Raw genomic sequence first — 20,836 nt, 5'->3', positions numbered from 1 at the left:
GTGTCCCCGTGTCCCCCTCCCCATATCCCCCCTTCACCCCGCCCCCTCCCCCCCGCCAGCCAATCACAGACATGAGGGCGGGGCCAGCACGCCAAAGACCTTTTATGGAAAGCCCCGCCCCCGGCCCCGCCCCCTTTTCCCGCGGGGCGGGGCTTGGAATGCTCAGCGGGCCCCGCCCCCCGGCGGGGAGGTGGGCGGAGCTTCGGCGGCGGGGGCGGAGTCGGAGGGCTCGGGGGGCGGGGCCGGCTCGGGGGGCGGGGCGTGATCGGGGGGCGGGGCGTGGTCGGGGGGCGGGGCGTGGTCGGGGGGCGTGGCCGCCTGCATGATCTTCTGGCGGACCTCGCGGATCTTGAGCTGCAGACACACCTTGGTGGGGAAGATGTCGGCAAAGCGCGACTGGAACGCGGCCGTGGCCTGGGCTGGACGGACAGACGGACAGCGGGAGTTAGGATGGACAGGGGGACAGCGGGTGTTAGGATGGACAGGGGGACAGCGGGAGTTGGGGACGGACAGGGGGACAGCAGGAGTTAGGATGGACAGGGGGACAGCGGGTGTTGGGGACGGACAGGGGGACAGCGGGAGTTGGGGACGGACAGGGGGACAGCAGGCGTCAGGGACAGACGGGGACATTGGGAGTTAGGATGGACAGGGGGACAGGGGATGTTGGGGACAGACAGGGGACAGTGGAACGGACAGGGGGACAGGGGGACATGGGGACAGGGGGATATGGGGACAGGGGGACATTGGGCGTCAGGGACGGACAGGGGACAGGGGGTCTTAGAGATGGACAGGGGGACAGACGGGGACAAGGGGTGTTAGGGACGGACAGAGGGACAGCGGGACAGACAGGGGGACAGACAGTGGACATTGGGGCTGGACGGACAGGGGGTGTCAGGGATGGACAGGGGGACATTGGGGCTGGGGACAGACAGGGGACATTGGGCATCAGGGATGGACAGGGGGACATTGGGAGTTAGGATGGACAGGGGGACAGCGAGTGTTGGGGACGGACAGGGGGACATGGGGACAGGGGGACATTGGGCGTCGGGGACGGACAGAGGACAGGGGGTCTTAGAGATGGACAGGGGGACAGACGGGGACAGGGGGTGTTAGGGACGGACAGGGGGACAGGGGGAGCCCATTTCCCCCCACTTTGGGCCATTTCCCCCCCCACTTTGGGCCCATTCGGCCCCCCGCCCCCTCCCCGCTCCGCCCCACGCGCGTTTTTGCCTCATTCTGGGTGTTTTTGCCCCGTTCCAGCGCACCGGAGGGGAAGAAGCCGTGCTCCTGGAACAGCTGCATGACCAGCGCCCGCCGCTGGTCCAACGTGCGGCGCAGCGACGAGAACGGCACCTTCTCGAACTCCAGCTCCCCCAGGACGTCGTCCCCGTCCCCCCCTGCGGCAAATCCGCCCCAGCGGTGAGTCCCCGCGCCCCAAAACCCCCAAATCCGCCCCAAAACTGAACCTGACGCCGCCCCGGGGACCAAAACCGCCCCAAATCCACCCCAAAAACCCCCAAATCCACCCCAAAACTGAACCCGCTGCCACCCTGGGGAACAAAACTGCCCAAAACGGCCCCAAATGGCCCCAAAATCCCCCCAAAAACTGAACCCGCCGCTGCCCCGGGGATCAAAACTGCCCCAAAAACCCCCAAAATCCACCCGAAACTGAACCCAGATGGCACCAAAACTGCCCAAAATCCACCCAAAAACTGACCCCAAACGGCTCCAAAACTGCCCGAAATCCCCCCAAAAACTGACCCCAAACAGCCCCAAAATTGCTCAAAATCCACCCAAAACTGAACCCAAAAAATCCCCTTTTCTGAGCAAAATCCCCCCAAAAATCACCCCTGGGAAAGGGGGAAAACCCCCAAATCTCCCTAAAATACCAGGGCGACCCCCCAAGTTTTGGGGTCCCCCAATGAACAGACTAGGACACCCCCAAATAATAATGGGGTGACCCCAAATCCCCCATTTCTGACCCATTTTCCCCCAAATCCCCCCCAAAACCCCCCATAGGAAGGTGGGGACCCCCCCAGACCCCTCCAGATTTCGGGGTCCCCCCCATAAACCAAATGGGCCACCCCCAAATAATAATGGGGTGACCCCAAATAACCCATTTCTGACCCATTTCCCCCCAAATCTCCCCCCAAAACCCCCCATAGGAAGGTGGGGACCCCCCCAAACCCCCCCAAATTTTGCGGTCCCCCCAATAATCTGATGGGGCCACCCCCAAACAATAACGGGGTGACCCCCCAGCCCCCCAAATGCCCCCAAAACCCCCGTTTCTGACCCATTTCCCCCCCAAATCTCCCCCCAAAGCCCCCATAGGAAGGTGGGGACCCCCCAGATTTCGGGGTCCCCCTCACCGGGCCGCTCGAAGGTGAAGACGTCGCCCTCGCACTTGGCGCTTTTCGGGGTGTTGGGCTCGGAGCCGCAGCTGGAGCGGCGGCGCAGGCGGCGCTTGGGCGACCCGGGGTCCTCGGGGTCCCCGTCTGCGGAAACGCGCCCAAAATCACCCAAATTCACCCGAAAATTCCACCCCACATCCCCCGGGGACCAAAATGGCCCTAAAACCGCCCAAATCCATCCAAAGCTGAACCCAAACGGTCCCAAAATTGCCCCAAATCCGCCCAAAAACTGAACCCAAATGGTCCCAAAATCCACCCAAAATCCACCCAAAAACTGAACCCAAATGGCCCCAAAATCCACCCGAAAATTCCACCCTCTGCCTCCCCAAAACGGCCCCAAAATGACCCCGAAACCGACCGAAATCCACCCAAAACTGAACCCAAATGGCCCCAAATCAGCCCAAAAATGACCCAAAGAAAACCCCCAAATGGCCCCAAACCAGCACAAAATGACCCCAAAACCCACCCCGAGACCGGCCCCAAATCAGCCCCAAAATAACCCCAAGAAACCCCAAAAAAGTCCCCAAAACATCACCCAAAACAGCACAAATCACCCCAAAAACCCCCAAATTCCCCCAAATTCCCCAAATTGCCGCAAATTGCCCCAAAGTTGCCGTTACCGTTGGAGTTCTTGCGCTTCTTGCGGTAGCTGCCCAGGATGGCGCGGGGGGACGTGGCCAGCGCCTGCAGCGTGGGCGAGGGCAGCGCGTCCTCGGGCCGGAACTCGGGGAGCTCGGCAAAGCGGCCCTCGAAATCCACCTCCGAAAGGACCCTAAAACCCCGGAATTTGACCCAAAATGAGCCCCAAACCCAGCCCAAACTGCCCCTCGAAATCCACCTCCGAAAGGACCCTAAAACCCCGGAATTTGACCCAAAATGAGCCCCAAACTGCCTCTCGAAATCCACCTCCGAAAGGACCCTAAAACCCCGGGATCTACCCCAAAATGAGCCCCAAACTGCCTCTCGAAATCCACCTCCGAAAGGACCCTAAAGCCCCGGAATTTGACCCAAAATGAGCCCCAAACTGCCCCTCGAAATCCACCTCCGAAAGGACCCTAAAACCCTGGAATTTGACCCAAAATGAGCCCCAAACTGCCCCTCGAAATCCACCTCCGAAAGGACCCTAAAGCCCCGGAATTTGACCCAAAATGAGCCCCAAACTGCCCCTCGAAATCCACCTCCCAAAGGACCCTAAAGCCCCGGAATTTGACCCAAAATGAGCCCCAAACTGCCCCTCGAAACCCACCTCCCAAAGGACCCTAAAACCCTGGAATTTGACCCAAAATGAGCCCCAAACTGCCCCTCGAAATCCACCTCCGAAAGGACCCTAAAGCCCCGGAATTTACCCCAAAATGAGCCCCAAACTGCCCCTCGAAATCCACCTCCGAAAGGACCCTAAAGCCCCGGAATTTACCCCAAAATGAGCCCCAAACTGCCCCTCGAAATCCACCTCCGAAAAGACCCTGAAACCCGAGAATTTACCCCAAAATGAGCCCCAAACTGCCTCTCGAAATCCACCTCTGAAAGGACCCTAAAGCCCCGGAATTTGACCCAAAATGAGCCCCAAACTGCCCCTCGAAATCCACCTCCGAAAGGACCCTAAAGCCCCGGAATTTGACCCAAAATGAGCCCCAAACTGCCCCTCGAAATCCACCTCCGAAAGGACCCTAAAACCCTGGAATTTGACCCAAAATGAGCCCCAAACTGCCCCTCGAAATCCACCTCCGAAAGGACCCTAAAGCCCCGGAATTTGACCCAAAATGAGCCCCAAACTGCCCCTCGAAATCCACCTCCCAAAGGACCCTAAAGCCCCGGAATTTGACCCAAAATGAGCCCCAAACTGCCCCTCGAAACCCACCTCCCAAAGGACCCTAAAACCCTGGAATTTGACCCAAAATGAGCCCCAAACTGCCCCTCGAAATCCACCTCCGAAAGGACCCTAAAGCCCCGGAATTTACCCCAAAATGAGCCCCAAACTGCCCCTCGAAATCCACCTCCGAAAGGACCCTAAAGCCCCGGAATTTACCCCAAAATGAGCCCCAAACTGCCCCTCGAAATCCACCTCCGAAAAGACCCTGAAACCCGAGAATTTACCCCAAAATGAGCCCCAAACTGCCTCTCGAAATCCACCTCTGAAAGGACCCTAAAGCCCCGGAATTTGACCCAAAATGAGCCCCAAACTGCCCCTCGAAATCCACCTCCGAAAGGACCCTAAAACCCCGGAATTTACCCCAAAATGAGCCCCAAACTGCCCCTTGAAATCCACCTCCGAAAGGACCCTAAAGCCCCGGAATTTGACCCAAAATGAGCCCCAAACTGCCCCTCGAAATCCACCTCCGAAAGGAGCCTAAAACCCTGGAATTTGACCCAAAATGAGCCCCAAACTCCCCCAAACTGCCCCTCAAAATCCATCTCCAAAAGGACCCTAAAGCCCCGGAATTTGACCCAAAATGAGCCCCAAACTGCCCCTCGAAATCCACCTCCGAAAGGACCCTAAAGCCCCGGAATTTGACCCAAAATGAGCCCCAAACCCAGCCCAAACTGCCCCTCGAAATCCACCTCCGAAAGGACCCTAAAGCCCCGGAATTTACCCCAAAATGAGCCCCAAACTGCCCCTCGAAATCCACCTCCGAAAAGACCCTAAAACCCGAGAATTTACCCCAAAATGAGCCCCAAACTGCCTCTCGAAATCCACCTCTGAAAGGACCCTAAAACCCCGGAATTTACCCCAAAATGAGCCCCAAACTGCCCCTTGAAATCCACCTCCGAAAGGACCCTAAAGCCCCGGAATTTGACCCAAAATGAGCCCCAAACTGCCCCTCGAAATCCACCTCCGAAAGGACCCTAAAGCCCCGGAATTTGACCCAAAATGAGCCCCAAACTGCCCCTCGAAATCCACCTCCGAAAGGACCCTAAAACCCCGGAATTTGACCCAAAATGAGCCCCAAACTGCCCCTCGAAATCCACCTCCGAAAGGACCCTAAAACCCCGGAATTTACCCCAAAATGAGCCCCAAACTGCCCCTCGAAATCCACCTCCCAAAGGACCCTAAAACCCCGGAATTTGACCCAAAATGAGCCCCAAACTGCCCCTCGAAACCCACCTCCCAAAGGACCCTAAAACCCTGGAATTTGACCCAAAATGAGCCCCAAACTGCCCCTCGAAATCCACCTCCGAAAGGACCCTAAAGCCCCGGAATTTGACCCAAAATGAGCCCCAAACTGCCCCTCGAAATCCACCTCCGAAAGGACCCTAAAACCCTGGAATTTGACCCAAAATGAGCCCCAAACTGCCCCTCGAAATCCACCTCCGAAAGGACCCTAAAGCCCCGGAATTTACCGCAAAATGAGCCCCAAACTGCCCCTCGAAATCCACCTCCCAAAGGACCCTAAAACCCCGGAATTTACCCCAAAATGAGCCCCAAAATGAGTCTGAAACTGCCCCCGAACTGCCCCAAACTGCCCCTTGAAATCCACCTCCGAAAGGACCCTAAAACCCGAGAATTTACCCCAAAATGAGCCCCAAACCCAGCCGAAGCTGCCGCAAACTGCCCCTCGAAATCCACCTCCCAAAGGACCCTAAAACCCCAGAATTTACCCCCAAGTGAGCCCCAAACTGCCTCTCGAAATCCACCTCCCAAAGGACCCTAAAGCCCCGGAATCCACCCCAAAATCAACCCCCGACTGACCTTAACCTGCCCCCAAGCTGCCCCTGGAAACCCCCAGGCACAGGACCCCAAAACGCCCCAATTCACCCCAACAGCAACACCCCGCCCCCTCCCCAGGCCACGCCCCCTCCCAAACCCCGCCCCTCCCCAGACCACGCCCCCTCCCCAATCCCCACCCCCAGATCTGCATTTTAAAGCCTTTAAGGCCCCAGGGCCCGCCCCCCGCAGGCCCCGCCCCCTCCCCGGCCCCGCCCCCGCAGGCCACGCCCCCTCCCCGGCCCCGCCCCCCGCAGGCCCCGCCCCCGCTCACTTGTCCACCGAGTCGAAGGTTTTCTTGAGGGGGGGCGGCCGCACTTTCTGCTTCTTCCCCTCGGGGGGGGGCGGGGCCGCGGGGGGCGGGGCCTGAGAGGGGGCGGGGCCGGGCGAGGAGGGGGCGGGGCCGGCGGGGGGGGGCGGCTCCGGGCGCCACTCGGGGAACTTGGCCTGGGCGGGGGGGGGTGGGGGGGCGCGTGTTAATTGATTGATTACAGGTTTAATGAACGGAAGGGGATTAAGTGGGGGGGGAGGGGCGACTCACCGGCTCGGCGGGGGCGGGGCTGGGCGGAGCCTCCTCGCTGGGGGGGGAGGGGGGAGCGGCGGGGGGTGGGGGAGGGGCGGCGGGGGGGGGAGGGGAGGAGGCGGGGGGAGGGGCGGGGGGCGGGGCGGGGTCAGGCGGGGGGCGGGGCGGCCCCTCGTAGCAGCCAATGGGGATGGAGGCCACGGCGGCCTTGACCTTCTGGGGGGGCTTGGGGGGGGGCCGGGGGGGGCGGGGCGGGAACGCCAGGGGGGCTGCGGGGGGAGGGGCCGCGTCAGGACACGCCCCGCCCCCCCTCATTTACATATGCAGCCCTGCCTGCTTCCCAGAGCCACGCCCCCTTCAGCCATGCCCCCGTCTAGCCCCGCCCCCATGGCCCCACCCCTTCCCCATAAACCCACCTGCCCTTTAGCCCCGCCCACTTTTTAAACCCCGCCCCCTCAGCCACAGCCCTCCCCACAAACCTCACCCCCATGTTAGCCCCGCCCCCTCGCTCGACCACGCCCCCTCCCTGCCCCTGTCTCCTGTGGCCCCGCCCCCCCAAGCCCCGCCCCCTCTACCTGGCGCCCCCTGGGGGGCGGGGCCGCCCTTGGGCAGGATGGGCGGGGCTGCGGCGGGGGCGGTTCCCGCCATGCTGTAGACCAATCCAGGGGCGGGGGTGGAGCCCGGGGGGCGGAGCCGGAAGGGGCGGGGCCGGGGTAGATGGCGGCCAAGACGGGACCCCCGGAGGGGGGAGGCGGCAGCTGGGGGGGGGGCAGGGGGGGGGCGGGGGCCAGCAGGGGGCTCTGCCCTGGGGGGAGGGGCGGGGTCAGCTCCCCATTTGCCCCCGCCCCCTGTTGGCCCCTCCCCCACCCCATCGGCCCCTCCCCCAGCCCCCATTGAGCTCCCACCCCCCACCCTTCCCCCAGCCCCTCCCCCACCCCCCCTTTACCCCTCCCTCCCCCTTCACCCCGTTCCCTCCCATTGGCCCCTCCCCCCGCCGCGGGCCCCTCCCCCGCCCCATCAACCCCTCCCCCCCCCATTTACCTCCTTCTTCCCAACCCCTCCCCCAGGCCCATTGAGCCCCATCATTCCCCCGCCCCTCCCCCACCCCTTGGCCCCTCCCCCAGCCCTTGGCCCCTCCCCCCTCACCGGGCAGCAGCGTGAACCCCACGAAGGCGGCGGTGGGTGGGGGAGGGGCGGCGGCGGCGGCGGCGGCGGGGGGAGGGGCGGCGGGGGGAGGGGCAGGGTGCACGTAGGCGATGCGGGCGGGGGAGGGGAGCAGCACCTTGGGCGGCGGCCCCGCCCCGGCCCCGCCCCCCCCGGCCCCGCCCCCCCCCGCGGGGCTCAGCTGGATGATCTGGGGGGGGAGGGGGCGTTAGTGGGGGTGGGGGAGGGGAAAAGGGGGCCGTGGGGGGAGGGGCGGCACGTACCTTTCCGGGGGGCGGGGCCGCGGCAAAGGGCGGGCGGGCGGGGCCGGGGGGCGGGGCCACGGGAACCAGCACCTTCCCGGGGAGGAGGGGGGCGGGGGGAGGGGCTGGGGGACGGGAGGGCGGGGTCAGTGGGGGAGGGGCGGCCACACCCCCTCCGACCCGGCCCCTCCCCCCGCCCCGCCCCTCCCCCCAGCTCCTACCTTTGGGGGCGGAGCCGGCGGCCGCGGCGGGGGAGGCGCCCTTCCCGTTGGTGGGGGAGGGGAGGGCGAAGTGCAGGGCGGGGGCGGGGCTCGGGGGGGGAGGGGCGGCGCCGGGGGCCCCCCCTTTAGCGTGGGGGAGGGGCGGGGGGGGCAGGATGTACTGGACCTGGGCCAGGGGGGCCCCGGCCCCTCCCCCTCCCGCCTTGGCCGGGGGGGGCGGGGCCTGGAGGAGGCCCAGCGGGGGGAGGGGCCCGTTGGGCCCCGCCCCTCCCCCCCCCGCGCCGGGGGGTTGGGCCAAGAACTGCACGGGGGGGGGCAGGAGGGTCAGGGGGGGGCCCGGCCCCGCCCCTCCCCCCGCCCCGCCCCCCGCCCCTCCCCCCGCGGCGGGGGGGTGGCCCCGCCCTCCCGGCGCGGGGGGGGGAGGGGCCGGGCGGATGGGAGGGGGAGGGGCAGCGCCTCCCGCCGCCCCCGCCCCTCCCCCCCCCGCCGCCAGCTCGGCCGCCCCTCCCCCCCCGGCGCTGTCGGCCCGTTTGCGGCGGGGGGGGGGCGGGGGGTGGGGGAGGGGCGGCTCCAGCTCCGGGGGGGGGCGGGGCGGGGGGGGAGGGGGCGCCGGCGGGAACAACTTCCGGGGGAAGGGCTGGAATGGGGGGGAGGGGCGGGGTCAGAGAGGGGGGAGGGGCCACGTGGAGCCCCACCCCCCCACCCCATAGACACCCCTCAGCCCCTCCCCCACATGGACCTGTGACCCCTCCCCCACCCCCCGGGGCCCCCATCCCCCCCCATCTGTGACCCCTCCCCCCGCACTGACCCATTGCCCCTCCCCCCCTTCCCCCATCCTCCACCCCTCCCCCCACACTGATCCGTGTCCCCTCCCCCACCCCCCAATGCCCCGCCCCCCCAGTCGTGACCCCCCCGACTCTTGCCCCTCCCCCACCCCCTCCAACCCCCCACATCCCCCCCCCCCAATACCCCCCTGTGACCGCGCCCCTCCCCCCGCCCCTCCCCCCGCCCCTCCCCCACCTGCTCGTCGTCGCTGTCGCTCTCGCTGACCCGCTCCCCGCATTTCAGGTCGATGTCCCCGGCGGGGGGAGGGGCGAAGCCGTCATCTGGGGGTGGGGGGAGGGGGGGGGTGAGTGACCCCGGCATGGGGGGGGAGGGCATGGGGGAGGGGGGCGTGGCCTCACCGATGACGTCATCGTCGCCCTCCTCCTCGCAAATCACCATCCGCTCCTCGTCGCTCGTCAGCTCCTCGCTGGCCCCGCCCCGCGGGGGGGGGAGGGGCGCGGGGGGGCGGGGCCGCCGCGGGGCGCGGGGGGGGGAGGGGCGGCGGCGGGGGGGGGGCAGGGACCCGCCCCTCCCCCCCCGCGCGGGAGGCGGCGAATGGGGGTGAGCACAGCTGGGGGGAGGGGCGGGGGGCAAAGGTCAAGGGGGAGGGGCGGCCCCACCCAGCCAGCCCCACCCGCTCGGGCCCAATCGCCCCCAAGCCCCGCCCACCCGCGGCCACGCCCACCACAGTGCCCCGCCCTAAGGTGGACACGCCCACTCCCGCCCCACACCCTCTTTAGCCCCGCCCACACCCCCACCCACCCCTGAATCCCCAGGCCACGCCCCCAGTCCCACCCCCGAGGCCCCGCCCACCCCGGAGGCCCCGCCCACCTCCAATGTCCAACCCCCAGTCCCCACCCACCCCCGAGGCCCCGCCCAGTCCGTCAGCCCCACCCCATTTGTCCCACCCACCCCCAGGCCCCGCCCACCCGCAGGCCCCGCCCACCTGGCTGAGCTCGTGCAGGGCGTGGCCGCGAGGCTCCGCCCCCTCCACCCCGCTGTGGGAAAACGCCCGAGGCCGGGGCGTGGCCGCCCCTCCCCCCCCCGCCGGGGGAACCCCCGAGGCCTCGGGAACCCCCGGGGGGGGGTCGGCACCTGTGGGGGGAGGGGTCAGAGGGGGGGGTCAGGGGGTGTTTTGGGGTGATTTGGGCCGGGTTTGGGTGATTCAGGGTGTTTCTGGGGTGAGTTCAGGTGATTTGGGTGGTCTGGGGGTGATTTGCTGGTTTTGGAGCATTTCAGGCTGGTTTTGGGGTGATCCGGGTGCTTTTGGGGTGATTTCAGGTGATTTGGGGGGATTTGGGCCGTTTCTGGGGTGAGTTTTGCCATTTTCGGGGCATCCCGCGTTGGTTTTGGGGTGTTTCTGGGTGATTTTGGCTGGTTTGGGGGCATTTCGTGCTGGTTTTGGGGCGATTTTTGCTGGTTTTGGGGTGTCCTGTGCCATTTTTCGGGTGTTTCTGGGTGATTTCAGGTGATTTTGTGCTGTTTTGGGGTGACTTTTTGCCGGTTTTGGGGTGTTTCTGGGTGATTTTGGCTGTTTCTGGGGTGACTTTTGCCGTTTTGGGGGCGATTTTTGCCGTTTTTAGGGTGTTTCTGGGTGATTTTGGCTGTTTCTGGGGCGATTTTTGCCGTTTTCAGGGTGTTTCTGGGCGGTTTTGGGTCCCTTACCCGCCGGGGGGTTGTGGGGGCCGCTCTCGCTCGCGCTTCGCTCCCGCGGCTCCTTGGGCCCCCCCGGGCCGCGCGTCCCCCCCTCGGAACTCGATTTCTTGCGGTCCTTGTTGCACCATTTCCAGTCGGGGTGCGCCTTGAAGTGCGCCTCCTTCACCTGCGGGGGGCGCTGCGCGTCGGGGACCCCGAAAACACCCAAAAAAACACCCAAAAAACCCTAATAACCCCCCCTGAGCCGCCTTCACCTGCGGGGGCCACCGTGGAGTCACCAAAAACCCCCCAAATCCCCCCAAAAATCCCCCTAATGAACCCCCCTGAGCCGCCTTCACCTGCAGGGTGTGCCGCGCGTCGGGGACCCCAAAACCCCCCAAAAAAACCCTCTCATAACACCCAAAAACCCCCTAATGAACCCCTGAACTTCCTTCACTTGTGGGGGGCACTGCGGAGTCACCAAAACCCCAAAAACCCCCTAAAAACCTCCTTGAGACCCCCAAATCTCTCTCAGGACCCCCCCAGGGACCCCCAAATCACCCCCAGGGACCCCCAAATCCCCCCCCAAACCCCCTTGAGACCCCCAAATCCCCCCCGAGAGCCCCCTGAGACCCCTAAATCTCCCCATAAACCCCCCTGAGACCCCCAAATCTCCCCCCAAAACCCCCAAATCTCTCTCAGGGACCCCCGAATCCCCCCCAGGACCGCGGGCCGGGTACCTGGAAGGCCAGGTCGTGGTACTGCTGCTTCTCGCGGGCGCCCAGCGCGTACCACCACTCGCCCAGGATCTTGCTGACCGTGCGGTTGTCCTGGTTCGGGTGCCGCTGGTGAACCAGCGCCCGGTGCCGCTTGCTGAAGATCATGAAGGCGTTCATGGGCCGCCGGATGTGGTCCTTGTCCCGCTGCAAGGGGGCGGGGTCAGCGCCGGACACGCCCACCGGGGGGCGGGGTTATGGGGGGACACGCCCACGGGGGGGGCGGGGACAAGGGGACCCGGCATTGGTGGCAATAGGAGCAGCCTTAGGGCAATAACGAGGAAGAGTTGGGGGGCGTGGCCATGTGTAGCCACGCCCACAAGGGGTGGGGTCTAAGTGGGACACGCCCACGGGGGGCGGGGACAAGGGGACCCCCTATTGGTGGCAAGAGGAGAAAATTTAGGATAATAGAAGCACCGTTTTGGGGGCGGGGGCAGATGTAGCCACACCCACAAGGGGGTGGGGTGAACGGCAGACACGCCCCCAAGGGGGCGGGGCCAGGGGGCGGCCCCTCCATTGGGTGCAAGGACAGTCAAACCAATAGGAGCATTAGGGGGCGGGGCCAAGAGTGGCCACACCCACAAGGGGCAGCCCCTCCTTTGGGCACAAGGACACGCGAACCACTAGGAGCATGGGGGGCGGGGCCGGGAGAAGCCACGCCCACGAGGGGGCGGGGCTAAGGGGCAGCCCCTGCTTTGGGTGCCAGGACACGCGAACCAATAGGAGCATTAGGGGGCAGGGCCAGGAGAAGCCACGCCCACAAAGGGGGCGGGGCCGAGAGGTGTCCCCTCCATTGGGCACAAGGGCACTTGAACCAATAGGACCATTAGGGGGTGGGGCCAGGAGAAGCCACGCCCGTAAGGGGGCGGGGCCAAGGGGCAGCCCCTCATATGGGGGCAGACACTCGAACCAATAGGAGCGTTGGAGGGTGGGGCCGGGAGAAGCCCCGCCCCCCGCGGAGGCCACGCCCACCTTCCCGGGGCTCCGCCCCTCCTTGTCGCCGTCCTTGGGGAGGGCGCTGAGCGACTGCGTGCGGCGTTTCCCCCCGGGCCTCCAGGGGGCAGCGGCAGCTCCGGCGCCACGATCGACAGGAACCTGCAGGGGGCGGCGGAGACTCACCCCAAAAGAGACACAAAAACGCCTCGATTCGCCCCCAAAAAAAAAAAAAAAAAAAAAAAAGAAATCGGGAGCGGGGGAGACCCGAAAAAGAAGAAAAAAAGGGCGACTCACGCGTCGTCGTGGTCGCTCTCGGTCTCGCTGTCTGGGCGGGGGTGGGGCGGCTCCTCCTCGGGGGGGTTGGGGGGCGCGGCGGGGGGGGGGCTGGGGGGGCGGGTGGCGCCGCCGCAACGTCCGGGTTCGGGACCCCCCGGCAGCTCCGGGGCCACGGCCGCTGATTCGGGGGGTTCTGGAAAGGGGCGGGGGGAGAGGAAGCTCCGCCCACTGGGGGAGGCTCCGCCCACTGGGGGATGCCCCACCCAGGGAAGGGGGCGGAGCCAGGGGAGGGGTGGGGCCGATGGGGGAGGGGACTGGAGGGGAGGGGCCAAAGGGGGCGGGATCAAAGGGGGAGGGGTGGGGACATGGGGAGGGGGCGGGACCAAAAGAAAGGGACCCAAAGGGGGCGGGGCTGGGGGGGTCCAATAGCCGGGACTACAGGGGGGCGGGTCTAAGGGGAAGGGGCGGGGCCAGAGGGAAAAGGGGGTGGGGCCAGGGGATCCAGTGGGTGGGACTAAGGGGGGTGGGTCTAAGGGGAAGGGGCGGGGCCAGGAGGAGGTGGGTCCAAAGGGGGCGGGTCTAAGGTGGGGGGGGCGTTACCTTTGCTGTGATTGGCTGGGGGCGGGTGAGTGACGGGCTGCAGGGGCTGCGGGGGCTGCGGGGGCGGGTCGGGCTGCCCGGGCGCCAGGAACGGGACGAGCGAGTGCCAGGGGAACACGGGCACCGAGCGCGGCTCCACGTTGGTCCACACTAAGGGGGTATCGCGATATATCGCGACATATCGCGACATATCGCGACATATCGCGACGTAAGGGCGCAGCCCCAACCCTGCCCCCCCCTCTGTGATGTCACCGCGCGTCCCGGGAGGGGGTCGGGCGGCCTGAGGGTCACGATATGTCACGATACGCCGCGACACGTCGCGATATATTGGGATATGTCACGACATGTTGGCATACGCTGTGACGTGCCGTGACATATTGGGGATACGTCGCGACGGATTGGGGGATACGTCGTGACACGTCGTGACATATTGGGGGATACATCACGGCATATCACGACGTATCAGGATACGTCACGGCATATTGGGATACACCACGACGTGTTGCGAAATATTGGGGATACATCGCAACATATCGCGATATACTGGGATAAATCGTGACATATTAGGATATGTCGCGACATATCGCGACGGGGGGGTCATGGGAGCGTCGCGACGTGGGGGTCGCGAACCCCCAAAACCACCCGAAATCCACCCAAATCCCCTCAGAAAAGCTCCAGCTCCCGCACAAATTCTGGCGCAAAGCTGAAATTTCCCCAAATGGCCCCAAATTCCCTCCCCCACCCCCCCCCCCCATATCGCGTCCCCACAAAACCCCAAACGCCCCTAAAAAAACCCCAAATCTCGACACAACCCCCAAAACGCCACAAAACCCCGAAGTTCTCTCACAAATCTGGTCAGAAGCCCCAAAATCTCCTCAAAAATCCCCAAATCTCCTCAAAAAAAACCCCCCAAATCCCTTCACAAAACCCAAGATCTTGTCGCGAAACCCCCTCGGAACGCCCCGAATCTCCCCAAAAATCACGTCGCAGCTCCCGAAACTCCGCACAAAGCCCCAAATCTCAACGCGACGCCCAAAAAACCCCATTTCTCTCACAAATCCACCCCAAACCCCCCAAAATCTCTTCGGAACGCCCCAAAATCCTCTCGTAATGACCCAAAATCTCCTCGGGAAAACGCCCAAAAACCCGTTATGGCCCCAAAATCCGCTCGCGAACCCCGAATCCCCTCAAAACGCCCCAAATCCTCTCATAAAGCCCCAAAAATCTCCTTATAAACCCCAAATCCCCTCAGAACACCCCAAAATTTTGTTATAAATCCAAAATCCCCACAGAAAAGTCCCAAATCCCCCCGAAACACCCCAAAAATCTCCTTAGAAACCCCAAATCCTCTCAAAACGCCCCAAAATCTCCACACAAAAAAACGCGAATTCACTCAAAATCCCCCAAAACTCCACAAAAGCCCCAAATCCCCTCAAAATGCCCCCAAATCCCATCACAAACCCCAAATCTCCACAGAAAAGCCCCAAAACCGCTCAAAATGCCCCAAATCCTCCTTATAACCCCCAAACCCCCTCAGAACCCCCCAAAATTTCCACACGAACCCCAAATCTCGTTAGAAACGCCCCAACGTTCCTTCATCCAACTGCCCAAAACCCCCAGACCCCCCAAAACGCCCCAAATCTCCACAAAACCCCAAATTACGTCATGAAACCCAAAAATCTCTTCACAAATCCCCAGTTTCCGCACGAAACCCCCAAATCCCACCAAAAATGCCCCAAAATCTCCTCAGAAACCCCCAAATCTCCACACAAAACTCCCAAATTTCCACACGAAACCCCCAAATCCCCTCATGAAACCCAAATCTTCACACAAATCCCCAAATCTCCGCACAAAACTCCCAAATTTCCACACAAAACCGCCAAATCCCCCCAAAACGCCCCAAAATCTCACAAACCCCAAATCCCCTCACAAAACCCCAAATTTCCACAAAATCCCCAAATCCCCTCGCGAACCCCAAATCCCCTCACAAAACCCCCAAATTTCCACACAAAAACCCCAAATCCCCCTAAAATCTTCACACAAACCCCAAATCCCCCCAAAACGCCCCCAAATCCCCTCACAAACCCCCAAATCTCCTCACAAACCCCCAATTTCCACACAAAACCCCCAAATCTCCTCACAAAACCCCCAAACCCCACCAAAACGCCCCAAAATCCCCACACGAACCCCAAATCCCCTCACGAAACCCCCAAATTTCCACAAAACCCCCAAATCCCCCCAAAATCTCGACACAAACCCCAAATCTCCCACCAAACCCCCAAATCCCCCCACAAACCCCCAAATCTCATGAAACCCCAAATCTCCACACAAAACTCCCAAATTTCCACACAAAACCCCCAAATCCCCTCGTCAAACCCCAAATCCCCTCACAAACCCCAAATCTCCCACCAAACCCTCAAATGCCCTCACAAACCCTCAAATCTCCCTCACAACCCCAAATTTCCACACAAACCTCAAATCTTCTCACAAAACCCCCAAATCTCCCCAAAAAACCCCCAAATCTCCTCACAAAACCCTCAAATCTCCTCACGAAACCCCCAATCCCCCCAAAACGCCCCAAAATCTCCATGCAAACCCCAAATCTCCCCACAACCCCCCCAATCCCCTCACAAACCCTCAACTCTCCCCACAAACCCCAAATTTCCCCACAAACCCCCATATCCCCTCACAAACCCCACATCTCCCCACAACCCCCCAGACCTCCCCCCACAACCCCCACATCTCCCCACAACCCCCAAATCTCCTCACAAACCCCAAATCCCCTCGTAAAACCCCAAATCTCCACACAAAACTCCCAAATTTCCCCACAAACCCCACATCTCCCGCCAAACCCCAGATCCCCTCACAAAACCCCCAAATCTCCTCATGAAACCCCAAATCTCCTCACAAACCCCCCAAATCTCCCTCATGAACCCCCATTTCCCCCTCACAACCCCCCAAATCTCCTCATGAACCCCCAGATCCCCTCACAAACCCCCCAAATCTCCTCATGAACCCCCATTTCCCCTCACAACCCCCAGATCCCCTCACAACCCCTCAAATCTCCTCACAAACCCCAAATCTCCCCACAACCCCCCAGACCTCCCCACAACCCCCAAATCTCATGAAACCCCAAATCTCCTCACAAACCCCAAATCTCCTCACAAACCCCCAGACCCCTCACAACCCCCAGATCCCCTCACAAACCCCAAATCTCCTCACAAACCCCCAAATCTCCTCACAAACCCCCAAATCCCCTCACAAACCCCAAATCTCCTCACAAACCCCCAATATCTCCTCATGAAACCCCAGATCCCCTCACAACCCCCACATCCCCTCACAAACCCCAAATCTCCTCATGAAACCCCAGATCCCCTCACAACCCCCACATCCCCTCACAAACCCCAAATCTCCTCACAAACCCCACATCCCCTCACAACCCCCATTTGCCCCTCACAACCCCCGGACCTCCCCACAACCCCCCGGACCTCCCCACGAACCCGCGTTCCACACGCCCCGGCCCCCGCACTGACCGAACATGCCGAGGCCTCTGCGCGGGCCCGCGGGGGGCAGGCGGCGGCGGACATGGCGGGAGCGGCCCCCGCTCCGCTCCTTCCAGCCCCCGCGGCCGCGACCGCCGCCCGGGATCCTCCCCCCGAACCGAGCCCGCCCCGGCCGGGGAGGGGCCGGGCTGCGGGGTCCGGGACGAGGCGGAGCCGGGACCCGAACCGCGGACCGGGAGGTTCCGGGGCCGCCGCCCGCGCACCAAAGGGCGCCCCCCCCACCCCCCCCTCCCAACTCCGCTTCTCCCGCCAACCCCCCCCCGCTAAGCCCCGCCCACCGCAAAGCCCGCCCCGCCGCGCAAGCCACGCCCACCGCGCCGCCGCAGCGCCATTGGGCGCCGCCCGCTCGTATGCAAATGAGGAACGCTTAGACCAATCCCTGCCGGCGCTCGCATGCAAATGAGGGCGATTTCCTGGCCATCCGTGCCCGGCGCTCGCATGCAAATGAGGGCGGCGTTCTGGCCAATCCCTGCCGGCGCTCGCATGCAAATGAGGGCGATTTTCTGGCCAATCGCATGCAAGCAGGGGAGACGGTTCTGGCCAATCCCTGCCCGGCGCTCGCATGCAAATGAGGGCGATTTCTGGCCAATCCCTGCCGGCGCTCACATGCAAATTAAGGAGGCATCTGACCAATCCCTGCGCGGCGCTCGCATGCAAATGAGGCCCGCGGGTTCTGACCAATCCCTGCGCGGCGGCGCCTCTGCACCCGGCCCGCCCACTCGCTAAGCCCCGCCCCCGGCCAAGCCCCGCCCCCTGGCTAAGCCCCGCCCCGCGGCGGCCGTGACGCATCCGTGACGTCACGGTGACGCAATAAACCCGCGACAGGCCCTGGGACAGCTCTGACGTCACCATGGCCGCGCCACGACCTCGCTGTGACGCAATAACCCCGCGCCTGCTCGGCTGTGACGTCGCTATGACGTCACTGCGATGCAATCACACACCCCCCCCCCGCCCCGGGACGGCTGTGACATCATCAATGACATCACCGCACCCCGTGCTGCTGACGTCACCGTAAGGTCGCGACCCCCGCGACCCACCCGTGATGTCATCACGACGTCACCGCGACCCCAATGACCTCACAGTGACCTCGCGCAGCCCCTCCCCACACCCCATTGGTCCCGCCCCCCCTTGGCCCCGCCCATGGCCCCGCCCCCTGGCCACACCCACCCCCTTGGCCCCTCCCCCCGCTTCCCCCATAACCCCCTTGGCCCCACCCCCTTGTCCCACCCTTATGACCCCGCCCCCATGGCCCCCCATTAGCCCCGCCCCCCACTTGGCCCCGCCCCCTCCCCTTGGCCCCGCCCCCACCCCTTGGCCCCGCCCCCTCCCCTTGGCCCCGCCCCCACCCCGTGGCCCCGCCCCCTACCTGTCCCGGGTCTGCCCATGACGATCTCCTTGCGGGGGGGGGCCGGGGGGCCCCGAAATCTCCAGGCGGCACCAACAAGGGCAGGAGGGCGGCGGGGAGGGGTGGAAAGGCGCGGCGGGAGGGTGGGGGTGGGGCAGGGGGGGGCGGGGCTGCGGCGGCCCCCCCGCTCGGGATTGGCCGGCGGGGCCAGGGGGGCGGGGCCACGGGGGGGCGGGGCGAGGGCGGAGCCGCGTGGGGACGGGGGCGGCCAAGGGGTGCGGGGGAGGGGCCGCGGGGGCGGGGCGGGGCCGAGGGGGCGGGGCCGCGGGGGGGCGGGGTCGGGGATGTCGGGGTTGCGGACGATGACGGGGGAGCCGCGGGGGATGGGCGGCACGCGCCGCGCCCCCGGCCCGGGGTCGGAGGTCAAACCCGCGGGCGAGCGGGGGGGGTAGAGCGGGGGAGAGGGCGCGGAAACCCCCCCCCGCCCCTCCCCAGCCGCCGCCGCCCCTCCCCCGGCCTCCTCCTGGGGGGGAGGGGTCGGGCTTGCGCTTCCCGGGGCTGAGCGGCACCGTGAAGCTTTGGAAAGGGGGCGGGACCCCGGACGGGGGGCGGGGCCGGGGGGGCGGCGGGGGCGGCGGCGGCGGGGGGGGGCTCAGGCCTTCCCCTCCCCCCCCCAGGCGGGGGGTCCCGGCGCTCAAGTGGCGCCCCCTGGCGCGGGGGGAGGGGGAGACGGGGCTGAAGTTGGCGGGGCGGAAGCCGAAGAGGGGGGAGGGGCTGGGGGAGGGGGCGGGGGAGAAGGGCGACTGGGTGGAGGCCGGCGAGAAGCTGGGGGTCCCCGAGCGCGACCCCCCCCCGCCAGCGACACCAGCATCACGGCGGCCTCGCACTCGTCGAACTCGAAGCGCGAAAGGTCCTGGGGGGTGGGCGGGTGGGGGAGGGGGGCAGGCGCGCCCCTCCCCCCGCCTCGCTCTCCCGCGACGTCTCGTCCCACTCGTAGTCGTGCGGGGGAGGGGCGGCGCGGCGGCGCGGGGGAGGGGCCAGCTTGTCCCCCCCGGCGCCCTCGAGCTCCTTGGTGCGCAGGGAGAGGTGGCGGGAGCAGAACCCGCGGCGCTGGGACCTCTTTGGTGCAGCCGTCGCGGGAGCAGAGGCGCCGCCACTGCTTCCCGTTGAACTTCTTGCGGATGCCGTTGGGGGTGCAGACCACGTCCCCCTTCTTGTACTTGGGGTGGGGCGGGGTGGGCGGGGCGGCGGGCGAGGCGGCGATCGGCCGCGGGCGGGCGGGAAGGCGGCGCCGTCCGCGATTCGTCGGCCGGTTCCTCGAGCCGCGCGGGGAACGTTTCACCGTCTCGCGGAGCGTCCGTCGCGCTTTTGATACCGTCGGCAGGATCCTGCGCGCGCGGCTCCGGGCGGGCGGGGCGCAGGAGGCGGAGCCCGGCGCGCGGCACCCAAACGGGCGTGGCCGGGGCGGTGGGCGGGGCCAAGCGCACCCGGAAGGAGGGGGGTGGGCGCTGACCTCCGTCACCGTCCCCGGCCGGTAAACGGCGTCGCCCCCGTCCAGGCGGGCGCAAACCGCCGAGCCCACCCCCACGGCGCCCGGCGGGGGCGTGACGTCCATCGATGAGCGCCGGGGGGTCGGCGCCGCCGCCGTCGCCCCCGCCCTCCGGCCCCTCCCCCACCTCCACGAAGGTGATTTGCCGCTCGCCGGCCAATGGACGCCGAGCTCGCGCCCCCCGCGGCGCAGCTGCCGGGCGGCCGCCGGGCGGAAGACGCCGTCGCGGAGCAGCAGGAGGCGCCGCGCGCGCCAGCGGGCGATGGCGTCGTCGGCAGCGTCGCCGGCGCCGCCGGGGGGAGGGGGCGGGGCGTCCGAGGGCGTGGCCGCGGCCCCGCCCCCCTCGTCGTCGGCCGAGTGTTCGGAGGCCGTGTCGGTGCTGGAGCAGCCGCTGGATTCGCCGGGCTGGGGGTTTTTCTTGCGGGGGGGTCGGGATTTGAAGGTGGCGGTTTTGCGGCTGGGGTGGGGGGACGGGGGGGAGGGGCGTCCTGGGGGAGGGGGGAGGGGGAGGGGGCGGGGTCTTCGGGGTCGTTCTCGGCCCCTCCCCCCCCCCCCCCGCGTCTCGGGGGGGGTTGGGGCGGGGGGCGGGGGGAGGGGCGGAGCCGCCGGGTTTGCGCGCGGGTTTCATCGTCCTGGGGGGGGGGGAAGGGGGGAGGGGGGGTCAAAGGGGGCGGGGACTCCGAGGCCACGCCCCCCCATACCCCCCATGGGGTGACAACCGGGGGAGGGGAGGGACACCCCCAAAATCTCGGGGTCCCTGGAGGGGGGGGGAGGGGCAGGAGGTCAGGACCCCCCAAATTACAGGGGGGGGGGGGGGGTGACACTTTGTGTGTGGGGGGGGGTGTCACAATTTGGGGGGGGTGGGGATCAAAATTAGGGCGGGGACCCCCACCCCCCCCCAAACCGGGGGGCACGGGCCCTTTCAGCGGGACCCTGGGGGGGTGACACGTCACCCCCGCCCCCCCAGCCCCCGCCCCCACCCGGGGTCTCCGGGCCCCTCCCCCCCCCCCCATTTCGAGCGTTTTTCCCCCCTCCCCCCCCGCCCCCCGGTACCCTGCGGCGCCGCC

The 20,836-nt window shown here is 65.9% G+C and overlaps 1 protein-coding gene across 1 annotated transcript; it reads right to left on the bottom strand.

The window, feature by feature from the left end:
* Nucleotides 1–85: 85 nt before the first annotated feature.
* CIC (capicua transcriptional repressor) lies at nucleotides 86–20,384 on the bottom strand (the record flags this gene model as incomplete). Its single annotated transcript, XM_065654580.1, is given in 29 exon segments — nucleotides 86–419; nucleotides 1,266–1,397; nucleotides 2,370–2,495; nucleotides 3,032–3,183; nucleotides 6,389–6,561; nucleotides 6,656–6,906; nucleotides 7,152–7,442; nucleotides 7,784–7,991; nucleotides 8,065–8,168; nucleotides 8,265–8,901; nucleotides 9,285–9,370; nucleotides 9,449–9,577; nucleotides 9,636–9,660; nucleotides 10,036–10,184; nucleotides 10,755–10,911; nucleotides 11,465–11,647; nucleotides 12,473–12,556; nucleotides 12,559–12,595; nucleotides 12,731–12,905; nucleotides 13,313–13,462; nucleotides 18,242–18,299; nucleotides 18,302–18,390; nucleotides 18,443–18,766; nucleotides 18,768–19,074; nucleotides 19,077–19,144; nucleotides 19,147–19,336; nucleotides 19,338–19,580; nucleotides 19,582–19,724; nucleotides 19,727–20,384. Coding segments are annotated over 29 exon segments (5,586 nt in total), but the record flags the coding sequence as incomplete, so codon positions are not given.
* Between the last annotated feature and the right edge of the window lie 452 nt (nucleotides 20,385–20,836).

This window comes from Caloenas nicobarica, chromosome 34 (assembly GCF_036013445.1).
Source record: "Caloenas nicobarica isolate bCalNic1 chromosome 34, bCalNic1.hap1, whole genome shotgun sequence".
Taxonomy (NCBI): Eukaryota; Metazoa; Chordata; class Aves; order Columbiformes; family Columbidae; genus Caloenas; species Caloenas nicobarica.
The sequence above is the reverse complement of the archived record's forward strand: the minus strand, read 5'-3'. Positions and strand labels throughout refer to the sequence as shown.